General features: G+C 43.2%; 1 protein-coding gene across 1 annotated transcript in view; it reads left to right on the top strand.

Moving 5' to 3' along the window:
• Nucleotides 1–15397, top strand: part of NID2 (nidogen 2) — a 79468-nt gene that overhangs the window by 35478 nt on the left and 28593 nt on the right. The window contains exons 2-4 of the mRNA XM_073577911.1: nucleotides 6585–6887; nucleotides 14285–14517; nucleotides 14683–15299. Coding sequence (XP_073434012.1) covers nucleotides 6585–6887; nucleotides 14285–14517; nucleotides 14683–15299 — 1153 coding nt within the window. The remainder of the gene's footprint in view (nucleotides 1–6584; nucleotides 6888–14284; nucleotides 14518–14682; nucleotides 15300–15397) is intronic.

Below are 15397 nucleotides of genomic sequence, written 5' to 3'. Positions count from 1 at the left end.
GCCCTAGCGGGTTTAAATTATAAAAAGTTTGCTTTACAAAATTCAACCAGTCTCGCGTCTCGTCACTGCATCCTGCGAACCTGTTGTTACCTACACCAGCGCGCTGGTAACTAAGGTACACAATGGGTAACTAAGCGACGTGCGTCGCTTGTTACCCGCATGTCGCTGTCCTGATCGCTGGTGAAGCTGCCTGTTTGGCAGCTCACCAGCGATCATGTAGCGACACACCAGCGATCCTGACAAGTTCACATCGTTGTTGGGATCGCTGTGCGTCACTATGTGTGACAGAGCCGTTAGGGGAGAATTAGTGGCCTCTGACACCTAGGACAATGCAGATGTAGACACAGTCTTAAGAGTCCCCTGGGATACCAGATTGGTAGCACACCGATTTTTGTTGCTTGTGTCTGATGGCCAGGGATGGTTTTAGACAAAGTGGGGCCCTGAGCAAAAGTATAAAGATGGGCCCCAAATGCTGACATATTGCACATCACACAGAACCATTTCTGTTGTACTTACAAGCGCTAAGTTCAGGCCGCTAAACAAGTGTGATCGACAATATTGAAGTGGTTCGACGCTTGTTTCTTGGCCTCTTTAGGATAGGTGCACACTGTCAGGAATTGGCAGCGCTTTGGACGCAGCACACATCAACTGCGTCCAAAGCGCTGCCAGCTATTGAACACAGGTGAGTCCGCATATGTTCATTGGACTGTGCGGAATCACCACATCCAATACATTGTACGCGAGTCTCCGCAAGATAAATTGACATGCTATGGTCTTGAAAGACGCTCCGCATGTCTGTCTCCGCTGGTGAGCCGAGGGCGTTGGTGCACACATAGTGGGCATGGAATTTCTTGAAATCCCATCCACTATGCTGTAACATCTGGACGTTGCATAAGTATGCAGCATCCAACCCGTATTGTTCAATGACCGTGTGCACCTTCCCTTACTCCAGGTGAGTAAGAATGATTAGTACAGATAGTCCGAGATAAAATATAATGCAGGTCCCATATAGTAAAATGCACTCCCCATGGTCCTTGTTACAGTATACTTCAGCCCCCCCTCAGAGTATACTGCAGCCCCCTCAGAGTATAATGTAGTCCCCTCATAGAGGATAATGCAACCCCCTACACACAGTATAATGCAGCCCTCCAGAGTATAAAGCAGCCACCCCACACACACAGTATAGTGCAGTCCTCCCCCCACACACACACAGTCGCACACTATAATGCATGCATACACACACACACACACACACACACACACACACACACACTATAATGTATACACATACACACAGTCACACAGAAACACACTATAATGCGTACACACACACTATATTGCATGCATATACACACACACTGTAATGCATACATACACAGTCACACACACACTATAATGCATACACTATAATACATAAGCATACATACTACTCAGGGCCCCATAGCAGCTGGCCTTTGGCTAGGGACCTCTGGTGGAGCGGGGGGCCCTAGGCAGCTGCCTGGTCTGCCTGCCCCTAACGCCGGCCCTGCCAATGGCATACATTGGTATTTTAGCTTCCTTGTCAGTGACACACTTGTTATTTGTCCTGGACAGTGGCACAGTTACACAGTCAGTTTTGGGTTCCCGGGTGCACACTGACACTTTAGGTCTCAGTGCAATACAAAATGCTGAAATTTGTGGTCTAATACTTTATGTGCCTGTCCATTGGCACTCTATAATTTTTGGGATCTACAGCAGTGTGTTCAAAAACAAAATCTTTATACTAGTTTTTATTTCCAACTTTGGGAACATTATATACATTTCTCTTCATGTTTTGAAATAGAAAACAATGTGCAATGTTTAACTACTTTACAGAAAGTAACAAGAAGTGAACATTGGGCCGTTTTAATAATCAGCGTTGTCTGCATTTGTCTTTACTATTTTTTATGAGGATTTATCATTCCTGTAAATCACTGACCTAATATCTAGTTGTTACCCACAGTTTTTTAGACCTGTTTCATAGCTACGTATGTTACATAGAGATAACCTGGCCCATCACCTGTTATTCCAGCCCAGGATGCTCGGACTACATCTCACAATTTTTGGCCATTTGTTGGCTTTGCCTCAGAAAAGGCATTTATATGTCACCCCACAAGTGTTGTATCGGATTAAGGTCCGGGGATTGGGCTGGCCTCTCCATAATCTCAATTTTGTTGGACTGGAATCAGAATCTTGTTTGTTTACTGGTGTGTTTAGGGTCTTTGTCTTGTTGAAACCCCCATTTCAAGGGCATATCCTCTTCAGCATAAGGCAACATGACCTCTCCAAGTATTTTGCTATATGCAAACTGGTCCATGATCCCTGGTATGCAGTAAATAGGTCCCGCACTATAGTCAGAGAAACATGCCCATATTGTGATGCTGTTACCACCATGCTTCACTGGCCTCAGGGTGTACTGTGGCTTGAATGCAGAGTTTGGAGGTCGTCTGACAAACTGTCTGCAGCACTTGGACCTAAAAAGAACAATTTTACTTTCATCAGTCCACAAAATGTTTCTCCATTTCTCTTTAGGCCAGTTCATGTGTTCTTTGGCAAATTGTATCCACTTCAGTACATGTCTTTTATTTTAACAGTGGGACTTTGCAGAGACTTCTTGGTAAAGATTAGCGTCACACAGGCATCCTCTGTCACAGTCCTCACAGGTAACTTCAGACTGTCTTTGATCATCCTGGAGCTGAACATTGGCTGAGCCTTTGCTATTCTGACTGTTCTTCCATCCATTCCAATGGTAGTCTTCCATTTTCTTCCACGTCTCTCTGGTTTGGCTTTCCTTTTAAAGCTTTGGAGATCATGTTAGCTGAACAGCCGATCATTGTCTGCACTTCTTTAAAAAGTTGGTTATAAGTTTAACCCTCTCCATTCAAAGTTTGCTGTTCTTCTGAACACAATGTCTCTAACGACCCATAGTTCTCAGGCTTTCAAGATGAAATGCATGTACAACTTGTCCTGGCTTCACCCTTAGATAAGGGTCACCGGATTCACACCTGTCTCTTCACAGAATGATTGACCTCAATAACTGATCTCCGCACTGATATTATTGTGAACACTCCCTGTCAATTAATTATTCTAATACACAAACTCAGAAACCTGCAGATCATGAATGCAGAGTCTGGTGGTTTTCTTAGAATCTATTGCACCGACTGGTAAATTGGTTGCCATGTGGTGACATAATTTATACCAAAAACAGAGATTAACCTGGTTAGTCATATTTCACAGTAGTGTCCAAAATACTAGCAGTCCATGTATTGGGTTCCCAATTTAGTAACAAACCAAGTATATTAGTTCGGTGGGCCACACCCCACATAAAATGAGAACAATGGGGATAGGGGAAAATATGTGTAGGTGGGTTAAGAGCTGGCTCAGGGATAGGAAACAAAGGGTGGTTATTAATGGAGCACACTCGGACTGGGTCACGGTTAGCAGTGGGGTACCACAGGGGTCAGTATTGGGCCCGCTTCTTTTTAACATTTATTAATGACCTTGTAGGGGGCATAGAGAGTAGAATTTCAATATTTGCAGATGACACTAAACTCTGCAGGGTAATCCATACAGAGGAGGACAATTTTATATTACAGGAGGATTTTTGTAAACTAGAAGCTTGGGCTGATAAATGGCAAATGAGCTTTAATGGGGATAAATGTAAGGTCATGCACTTGGGTAGAACAAACAAGATGTATAATTATGTGCTTAATTGTAAAACACTGGGCAAAACAGTCACTGAAAAAGACCTGGGTGTATGGGTGGACGACAAACTCACATTTAGTGGCCAGTGTCAGGCAGCTGCTGCAAAGGCAAATAAAATAATGGGATGCATTAAAAGAGGCATAGATGCTCATTAGGGGAGCATAATTTTACCTCTATACAAGTCACTAGTGCGACCACACTTAGAATACTGTGTACAATTCTGGTCTCCGGTGTGCAGAGAAGAGCGACCAAGGTTATTAGGGTATGTGCACACGTAGTTTTTAGTCTCTGCGGATTTTGTAGAGAAAACCGCAGGAAATCCGCAGGACAAAGTGCTGCGGTTTTTCTGCGGTTTATCTGCGGATTATCTGCGTTTTTTCTGCGGTTTTGCCCTGCGGTTTTACACCTCATAATGGATGAGGTGTAAAACCGCAGCGTTTCTGCACCAAATAATTGACATGCTGCGGATTGTAAACCGCAGCAAAACCGCGCGGAAAAAAACGCAGCATGTGCACAGCTTTTTTTTATTTCCATAGGAAATAAAGGTACTGTACAACGCAGCAAAATCTGCTGCGTTTCTGCAGAGCCAAAAACGCTGCAGAAACGCAGCAGAATCCGCAGCGTGTGCACATACCCTTAGAGTACTGGGGGGTCTGCAATACCAAGATAGGTTATTACACTTGGGGTTATTTAGTTTGGAAAATCGAAGGCTTAGGGGTGATCTTATTACAATGTATAAATATATGCGGGGACAATACCAAGACCTTTCTAATGATCTTTTTACTCTTAGACCTGTGACGGGGACAAGGGGGCATCCTCTACGTCTGGAGGAAAGAAGATTTAAGCATAGTCACAGACGTGGATTCTTTACTGTAAGAGCAGTGAGACTATGGAACTCTCTGCCATATGATGTTGTAATGAGTGATTCCCTACCAACATTTAAGAAGGGACTGGATGCCTTTCTTGAAAAGTATAATATTACAGGGTATATACACTAGTTTCCTTAATATTGCATTGATCCAAGGAGCTATTGCCGTATGTGGAGTCGGGAAGGAATTTTTTCCCCAATGTGAAGCTTACTGTTTGCCACATGGGTTTTTTTTGCCTTCCTCTGGATCAACATGTTAGGGCAGGTTAGGGTAGGATATGGGTTGAACTAGATGGACTTAAAGTCTTTCTTCAACCTTAATAACTATGTTACTATGTTACACTGATACTTGAGGTCTCAATTCGGAATGGTGAATTTTAAGGTCTTAGTCCATTGGTTCAGACTGATTCTTGGGGTCCTTTGCTAAAGACACAAAATAACTTGGGGATCAATGGCAAGCTGACATTTGATGCCCCTGTCTGATAGGATTTTGGGCTCATTGACACAGCCCTTTTGGGGTTCATGTAGATGTAGAGTGTCCAGGAGGTAATTGGGGGTCTCAAACTGTCGCATGAGGTTGTGGAGTACTTGATAGCACTTTTATATGTAGACATGCCGAGCATTCCTACCGTCGGTCAGTATTTCAGGCAGGACAGCAATGACATTAGCCGGGTGTTGGACAGTCCGAGCTTCTGCAACAATGAGACTCTATGTAGTCATTCCATCACTTGCTGATTTAGCTCCAGTTTGGATGCATTATAGTCTTGAAATGGAATTTTTCATCCCGGAAGGAGGGTGAGTTTCTCAATGAATGATGATTCTGGTTGTGTGTCTGAATCCTGACATCACAACGCCTCTCTGTCTCGTTTGTTTCCTTCGAACTTAGTTTTTTAAAATTCCTAAATCCCACTCATTGAGAATCACGGATGGTTGGGTGAACTGAGTCACGCCGTCCTCCAATGTGCAAGACATCTGTCCTAGTCGTAGTGATGACGATTATGTGGGTACATTCGAGCATAACATTTTTAACAACCTTTTTTTTTAGGAAGGCTGACCCCCTGGGGATTTTGAGGCCGATTCTCCACTGAGGTCTGGAGGACAAGCACTATTGTAGTATTAGGACTTCCACTGAGGAGGTCATCAATCTCCATCTCATTTTTGGTGAATTGTTCATAAGCTGACATTCATCAAAGTCATCACTCGATGATATGAGTTGCAGTGAATATAAAAAAAAAGTAGCAATGTAGTAATCCTGTACTGCGCCTTTATGGATTGTAGGGGTCCCACTCCAGCTGAATTTACAGACGTCTTGTGTTGGCAGCAAACAGTTGTACAGTCTGTCCTTCCAAGGGCACAGTGCTCCAGCGCAGCCCCTTACTGACGACTGGAACAATGTGTTACACATGTGGGATGTTATAGATTTCTTGTCCGGATTTCAGCTTTATTTGTAAACATTTCAAGGAAGGAAACCATTGAAATATGCAAAAAAAGCAAAATTGGCTTTCACGCGACCAGAAAGAGGTTCAGCAAAGGGTCTACAAACTTCAGTTCTGAACATCTGCATAGAAAATAGGTGGTCTCTTTATGACTGTCTGTCCCAAGAGTGGAGTACGTGATTACCTCATTCTTGGGCTCAAAGAGGGTCTCTGCCTTTACACCTCCAGTGATCAACATCTGCTTGTGGATAGGTGACAGTTTACATACTTGTGATAGAAAGGTCCACATTACAATTAAGACTTGATGTTAGTGAATAAAAACTTTATGCTGTAAGAAGAAAAAACTAGTAAAGTTCTTTGGAATATGTGGGCGCTATATAAATAACATTTTTTGTTTAAAATAAAGTATAGATCTTATTGCAAAAATATCTTATGCATCAATGGGCCAAGGCGATAAAGAACATTGATTGTGGTGGTCTTTGAACGTACCGCAATAGAGGGGTTATTCTGTAAATTTAGGTTGATTTTCTTGTAAGACAATTTTTTTTTCATTTCAGGTAGGGACCAATGGAATCATCTCCCCACAAGACTTCCCCCGAGAGACGCAGTACGTGGATGACGGCTTCCCCACCGATTTCCCAGTAATAGCCCCTTTTCTATCTGATATAGACACAAGTAACGGCAAAGGAAAGATTTACTACCGCCAGGACAATTCGCCTGAAATTCTCAGTACTGCAGCCAGACAGATCGAGAGAGGATTCCCCGAGGCCGCCTTCTCTCCCGTCAATGTAGTCTTGGTGACCTGGGAGAACGTGGGACCGTACGAGGAGGTGACGAGACATTCTGAGCCTTCCAAAAAGGTGAGTGGCTGAATGTTTAAGAATCAAAATTCAGATCTTTGTAAATATGAATTATTGGTTGCTATGGATACACTGCTTAACTGATACTTTGCCTAACAATGACTGGCTTTTTGTGGGGGTTGTAAGACCACCTTCATGACCACATAACTCAAGCCTTTAACATTTGGCTACTGTATAAAAACATTTTAATAAGTCATTATTTCTGGGTGATACCTATGTGCCATTAGCTGTGTTCTAGGGTTTGGGTTAGCTATCATCAGTTTTTGTATTGGGGTCGATATCCACCTCCTCTTTTACCTTTGACTCGGTCTGCTCTTTGACTTCAGTATGATTAGTTTACATCCTTTCTGTAAGGAAAATCAATAAATTAAATAGTAACATAAGAGGAAAGTGCAAATAAGCTGTCGCAAAGTAGGGGATCCTGAACCTAATCCATCTGTGTCATCATTTTGGTTATTGATAACGTCTCAAAGTTTGAGGGTGCCATTGACTTCTGCTTTGGGAGCAGAGCGATGCAATTGATGCCGCATCCCCACATACTATCCCAGTGGCCTAACTAGACCCCAATGGGCTCCGGTGCAATATATGGACCTGTGCCCCTCACCTGCATGTTGGTCAGATGTAGGGTTCCTTGTAGCATTCTAGATCCTATTAGTACATATGTGTTCAGCCCCCATGTAATAATGTCCCCCATCCATTCTTCTCCAGCACATTTTAAAAGAAACAAATGATTCTCCTCACATTCCCCTGCTCCCATGGCGCACGTAGTCCTCTTCTGTAGCCGAGCATGTAGCTAACTTCAGCGTTCTGTTATGGGCAGAACATGATGGCACTGCCATACGTTACACGTCACTAGCAAGCTGATGTCTGCTTTCGCCCTCTGATTGGGTGGTGGCGTATGTTGGACCTGTGCGGCAATACATTTTCCTTTTAATGTGCGTCCACAGAAATGTAAAATTGGCGTTGGCGCCTCCTCTGCACAGGTACAATTTGTAGTTGCATCCTTTACCGCGATCATTACGCCCCTGGGAGTTCCCTCTCATGGTATCTCTAAGGTCAAATGTTCCTGAAATTGGACAGTCCTTGTATTACATAGCCGGCCGTTCAATTAATATTTGGAACTGGCCAATGATGGCTTTTTCTCAAGGGTTTTGACTCCTATGTTAAAGGGGTTGTCTGTATTGAAAGTGTCACTCCAAAGTTTGGAAAGGGAAAAGGTTCCTATTAATGATTACTCAGTGCTTAGTTCTGCTAGGAATGAAGCCTGGACTGGTTTGACAGCCCGACTCTTCCTTACAGTGTGCGGTACCCCTTAGAGCAGGGGTCCCCATCCTGTAGCTCGGGAGCCACATGTGGCTCGCGGTCCCATGAATTGTTGCTCGCAGCTGTCTGCCAGCTTAGTGCATTAGGTCCAGGTCTAGCAAACAGGTATGAAGAGCACATGTCAAAATGGTGAATTTTGTGGGTAGTCCTGCACAGAAGAGCATATCTGGATGCACGTATACTGGTCTTAGGGGTTTCGAGATATTTTAGGTATGGTACGCTGGAGGATGGTACTACCTGTTAGAGGAGGTGCTCAAAGATGGACGTGACAGTATGTTGGGAGTCCTTGATGGGAGAATACTGAGTGGGGGTATGGTGGGAACCCTTGGATCTCAATGTACTGCTTGGATTGTTTTCAGTGGAAAAGCTTTGGTTATCATTATACCTGTAATGGGGCTTTGGTTGACTCTACTTTGAAGGAGATGGGAGCTGGATGTGGCTCGCGATCCTCTCTCAGTGCTGAATGTGGCTCGCGACCCTCTGTCTAAGCTGAATGTGGCTCTCAAGTTCAGAAAGGTTGGAGACCACTGCCTTAGAGTAACCCATCCCTATTTGAAGTCTTCCGACCTCACTTTATACTTCAAAATGAAAGTTTTCTTTCCTGTTCCCTGGTACCATTGGGACCCTTCGTTTTGTTGACTCTGCTGGAAGAGGACACATAAGAGTCTCTAAGTGTCCTCATTAAATCATCAGATCTCGCTTGCTATATTAAGTGCCCGGTGTGTCTTTATTTTCAGATTCCAAGGGCAAACATAAAAGTTCAAGACTACTGTTAAACCATTGGATGCAAATTTCTCAGCAAGATTGTCTGCAGTGACTATTTATACTGTCATTTCCAAACTGAGCACATACTCCTGTGTGTGGGGGGGGAAATTTTGAGATGATGTTAAGTTTTTTGGACAAGGCTTTTTTTCTAAACTAATTTGTAGTTCGAGGAATGTTTGGTCTGTTTTTACAGAAAATACCCAGTGTAAAACCATTGCAAAGCGAGTATTATAGTATGAAATCCCGTGTAAGATCGTGACACAGCTGCACACATGATGTTGGATTGGGACCGTCCTCGCGAGCTGACATATGGAAGAAATTCTCTCGCGTAACCTAGCAAGCGTAGCTAAAGGGGGCTCTGCCGATTTATTGCCACAGATCTGTTACTGGAATTCTTGTTGGCTGGGGGGTTGTGGGGATGAGAAGTTTTTGGTTTTCAGCTTTAAGAAATGCTCCGACTTACAAAACCCATGTCAAATTACTGAATTATAAGTTATTAGATGGAAGGTTCAATATTCAGGACATCACTATTGGTCCAAGTGGAGAGTAGCTCTGGAGGACCCCAAAAGGTAATGCCTCTTTTCACCTGTGGGGGTTGCTGCTGGAGAAATGGAGCGGATACCAGGTATGACTCATTGACAGGTCTGGTCCAGGTTTAGAAAGCAAGCTGCTATATTGTATTGGGCTGTTTAGCGCTTAGAATAATAGGTATGTTGTTGTCGTCACCCATCGATAACGACAATTTTGGCCGACAGTCTAATGTGTATGATGGGGGCCCAAGACAATTGAACTCTCTTGACAATCAAGTACCTGATTTCCGACTTTTGTTCTCCTGGAGATATGTCACTGCCAGGCATGTCTAATGGTGACTCTCTCCTGTATTCATGACCGAGCAAGTTCTCCTGTGTATGGGAAAGATGGCCAAGATAGTTTGGCTGTCTGCCATCTAATGTGCATGGGGAGACTTTGACAAGAAACATTCTCTCTAAACATTGGATTCTTCACTTGAACAGGGCGGGTCCTTTTGCTTTTTGGAGGACTACAAATGATCAGTAATCATATTTCTTGTAAGTTCCTCAACTAGAACCTCGATAGTATTAGAAGAAAATCAGTGGGGAAGATGTCTTCTCTTCTACAGTGGGGAAAATAAGTATTTAGTCAGCCACCAATTGTGCAAGTTCTCCCACTTAAAAAGATGAGAGAGGCCTGTAATTGATATCATAGGTAGACCACAACTATGAGAGTCAAAATGAGAAAACAAATCCAGAAAATCACCTTGTCTGATTTGGCAAGATTTATTTTGCAAATTATGGTCATTAACAAAAGTTCATCTCAGTATTTTGTTATATATCCTTTGTTGGCAATGACAGAGGTCAAACGTTTTCTGCAAGTCTTCACAAGGTTGGCACACACTGTTGGTGGTAAGTTGGTCCATTCCTCCATGCAGATCTCCTCTAGAGCAGTAATGTTTTGGGCCTGTCGTTGGGCAACACGGACTTTCAAATTCCTCCAAAGGTTTTCTAGGACCTTCATATGCTTCTTACGAAGCCACTCCTTCATTGCCCTGGTGGTGTGCTCGGGATCATTATCATGCTGCAAAACCCATCCACGTTTCATCCTCAATGCCATTGCTAATGGAAGGAGGTTTGCACTCAAAATCTCACGATACCTGGCCCCATACATTCTTTCATGTACTCAGATCAAGATCAATTGTCCTGGTCCCTTTGCAGAAAAACAGCCCCAAATAATAATAATAATCTTTATTTTTATATGGCGCTAACATATTTCGCAGCACTTTACAGTTTGCACACATTATCTTCGCTGTCCCCGATGGGGCTCACAATCTAAATTCCCCATCAGTATGTCTTTTGAATGTGGGAGGAAACCGGAGTACCCGGAGGAAACCCACGCAAACACGGGGAGAACATACAAACTCCTTTCAGATGTTGTCCTTGGTGGGATTTGAACCCACTGAGCCCAAAGCATGATGTTGCCACCCCCATGCATCACAGTAGGTATGGTGTTGTTTGGATGCAACTCAGCATTCTGTCGTCTCCAAACACGACGAGTTTTGTTTCTACCAAACAGTTCTACTTTGGTTTCATCAGCCCATATGACATTCTCCCAATATTCTTCTGGATAATCCAAATGCTCTCTAGCAAACTTCAGTCAAGCCCGGAGATGAACTGGCTTAAGCAGGGGAACACGTCAGGCACTGCAGGATCTGAGTCCTTGGCGGCATAGTGTGTTACTGATGGTAGCTTTTGTTACGGTGGTCCCAGCTCTATGCAAGTCATTCACTAGGTCGCCCCTTGTGGTTCTGGGATTTTTGCTCACTGTTCTTATGATCATTTTTACCCCACGGGGTGAGATATTGCATGGAGCCTCATATCAAGGGAGATTATCAGAGGTCTTGTATGTCTTCCATTTTCTTATTATTGCTCCCACAGTTGATTTCATCACACCAAGCTGCTTGCCTATTGCAGATTCAGTCTTCCCAGCCTGGTGCAGGGCTACAATTTTGTTTCTGGTGTCCTTCGACAGCTTTCTGGTCTTCACCATAGTGGAGTTTGGAGTGTGACTGTGGACAGGTGTCTTTTATACTTATAACAAGTTCAAACATGTGCTATTACTACAGGTAATGAGTGGATGACAGAGGAGCCTCTTAAAGTTAGAAGTTACACGTCTGTGAGAGCCAGAAATCTTGCATGTTTTTAGATGAACAATTACTTATTTTCCACCATAATTTGCAAAATAAATCTTTCCAAATCAGACAAGGTGATTTTCTGGATTTGTTTTCTCATTCTGACTCTCATAGTTGTGGTCTACCTATGATGTCAATTACAGGCCTCGCTCATCTTTTTAAGTGGTGGCTGACTAAATTCTTCTTTCCCCACTGTATCTGTTCGAGGTATGGGATGTATATAGGGGGCACCCAAAAGAAACAGAAAGGCAGTGTGCAATGTAATATGAGCTTCTGCTGCTAGGTGAATGCTCATGATATCAATATCCTAGCCTATTTTATCGTCAAATGTTGCATTCAAACAACTTATAGTATTCCCAAAAAGTTACTGATGGACGCTCCCAGGCTTGTCCGTGCAAAGCAATCAGCAGGATCCAGGCTGCTACTGTGTGGTGAGCTGACTCTCCTCTCCCATTTCCCCTTTCCGTAAAAAAAATGACTGTAGCCAGTCTTCCATTTTGTGATGGCCGATTCACACTAACAATGTGTGGCTATGACGTTTTGTTCCCTTTTGGGAAAAATGCATCGGAAACCGTTGTTATGAGACACCACTTTAGCTACAACTGATTTTATTTCCAATTTCCACCAACAGGAAATCCAGGACAACTCTATTTGCGGTCCGACGGCGATCCTCCAGAATTGCTTGACAAAAATTTGTTACATCTTCTTCTTGAAGATCTTCTTGAAGTTCGCTTTCGAATCAATGATGAGCTCATGTAGGTGAATGGGATTTTATGGCGTTCCCAGTTGTAGCAAAATTCTTGTCTCGCAACAATTGTTTCTGATAGATTTTTTTCTCCAAAAAGGAGACAAAACTTCATAGATGCACGTTGTATATGTGAATCAGCCATCACAAAATGGGAGAATGATTGAACCCCCCCAAAAAATATTTTTGTTATTTCTTGCTGGAGCCAAACACAATCTTTCCCAACAATGTCGGCTGGCAACTGTTCCGTGAACACTTACCTAGTGGCGGCTGTCTATACTTAAGAATCTTATTCCAGTGGGCGACAGCTTTGTTTCTTATTTGGTACAATAGCGTTTTTGGCCACTGTAACCAGCTGTCGGCACGGTCGAGGATGGTGAGACCATTTTGATATGGGATAACATAGCAATTATTTTAGCCCAGTGCATTTGGCACATGCTTAGGCCTGAGGTTGCTACTGATGATGAAAAGTGTATTTGATGCATAAAATTCACAGTATTTTAAAGTACCAGCATAATCATTGAGATTTCTGAATATTTTTTATGTGTTTCGGGAACATTTTTGATGCATTTTTTTCCATTTATTTGAAAGTGAGAACACTGAAAGAATGGACATGCTGCATAATTTGGAAAAAAAACTGGTTCAAATCAGCACGGAAAAAATAAGCAGCATGTGCATGAGATTTCAGAAATCTTATTCACTTTGCTGGGACTTATTTTGCCCCATGAGCTCCATGATACCGTCTTGACTCTTAACTGTACAGGAAGGATGCTGTTTGGCAGTCACAGCCTCCGTCTGTGTGAAACTTCTATTTTCAGAGTTGTTGGCACTTTAGTTTAGCTTCTTGCGGCTCGCGGTCTTTAAGGCCGGTGTCCTGAGTAACGGAAGTCTCGCTGCCAGCGCTGTTTGATCTCTTCTTTGAGGGACGATGCAAGCGCATCTGAACACTAACGAGGCGCACAGCCGGCCGCTCTGCATGATGAAAAGGAACATTTCCAAGAAGTAATTTGGTAGCAACATTCTTCTGGTTTAGAAATCATCCTGCGGGGCTGCCACTGCAAGGAAAGGGGCGAACTTCCAAGGTTATATATCCAGTCCTGGCATTTATGTTTTTTAGGATGGATGCAAACTTTGATTAAATATGTAAGGTATTGCAATAGGTAATTGTTGTTAAAATGGTTTATTTTATACTTTCTTATGAAATTCTCGGTTCTCTTTTTCAACTCTCTTCCTGAGGCACAGTCAATTAGTCTAATTTTGCATAGAAAATACCTATTTGTGAATTTTTTTTCTAATTATTTGCCCAATAGGGGGCAGTATAGCATTTGAGAAGGGGATATGATTTGGTTTGGTTGTAATACTTATTACACAGTCCTTTTAGCAATTTTATGGCCAGGGTTTGGCCCTAGAGGTGTGAGATTTGGGAAGAAGGAGGACCATCGATGATGTAAATACCTGTGGCTTGTAACCACCAAAAATCATAATACAAAGCCAAAATACTTTACGGTCACTAAATGGTGGTTTGTAGTGTTACACTTTACGGTATAATAGTTTTTCAGTGGGTAACTTAGGATAGTGCATAAATTGCAGCGCCATGACTTTGGTACCACAATGGGCACCAAGTAACCCCCAATGGCAGCATTTATTCTTGTGCTAGGCTACATTTGGCTTTGCAAGCTTTACAGAGTTAGGAAGCAAAAAATAATCAGATGATAAATATAGTGCAACCTGTCAATCATTCCATGTGTTGCATTGAAAGCAAGGATTAACTTGGCTTCCATTGCAGGTGCACCAGTAGACCCATGGCTACCCTATATGTTGCAAATTGATTTTTCTTTCTAAAACATTTTGTTTCGGCAGTTTAACACATTCCAGGCAGTGCTGGCCTATGATGAGTCTGACTCCTACGCCATATTTCTGTACCCTGAACATGGGCTCCAGTTTTTCGGGACCAGACCAAAAGAGTCCTACAACGTCCAATTAGAACTCCCGGCCAGAGTGGGATTTAGCAGAGGAGAATCGGAAATCTTGAAGAGAGAAGCTCCTTTTTATAGTGTCACCAATAGTGAACAATCTGTGAAAAACCTGTATCAGTAAGTACGACCATGCAGTAAATATGGCTGACACAAGACCGCTCAACGTGACCTGACCAATTACTCCCAATTTGGAGAATTGTTGGTGCCAGTCTATGGAGCATATTTAACCAGTGTGTGAAAGAATTTTTATTGAGAAAATCAAAGCCATTATTTTCCCCTTAGGTCAAGTAATGTCGGAGTCCCGGGAGTTTGGGTCTTCCATATTGGCAGCATTTCAGAATTAGACAACGTGATACCAGCTAAAGTGGTGAACGCCCACGCCCCAGAAAGGTTCATACCACTGATCAACTCCCACAATGACTTTCCTGACGAAGATCAAGAAAATCAGTTCAATGGAGAGAACAACTATGATGAGAATTATGACGACACAGATGGGGACTACTCGCCCGGGCAGACGACGGAGCAGCCCACGACCGAAAATGCAAATGGTGGATTCCTGGACATCGATGATCCCACCACGTTATTTACCAGAAAACAGGTCGAACCAGAGTCTCCTTACGATCCGTCCAACATCCCTTTACCTCCGTCTGAGGAAGAGCCTAGCTGGACCCCGTACGGCCGAGGTGACCACTTCGGGGAACCTCATATCCAGCCTTCTGAGAACAAAGATCTTGGAAATGCTCCTTCCTACAATGCCAAAGAATATCCATCCGAGCCAATAACCGGGCACGTTGCTGATGTGACCCAAAATCCGCCAGACGATCAACAGAACCCTAATGTTCTCTACAAGGGCGCCCGTAATTATGGATACGATGAGGAGGGTGGATTTGACGCTGACGGTAAGCTCCTACCATGATGCTGCCACGGTTTTATGGCCATCCAGGTCTCTGGAACACTAATCAAATATACACAAGTTACCATTTTGCATTGTCCTGTC

The sequence above is a fragment of the Dendrobates tinctorius genome, unplaced genomic scaffold (assembly GCF_039654945.1).
Source record: "Dendrobates tinctorius isolate UK_male_01 unplaced genomic scaffold, ASM3965494v1 ptg000058l, whole genome shotgun sequence".
Taxonomy (NCBI): domain Eukaryota; kingdom Metazoa; phylum Chordata; class Amphibia; order Anura; family Dendrobatidae; genus Dendrobates; species Dendrobates tinctorius.
The sequence above is the reverse complement of the archived record's forward strand: the minus strand, read 5'-3'. Positions and strand labels throughout refer to the sequence as shown.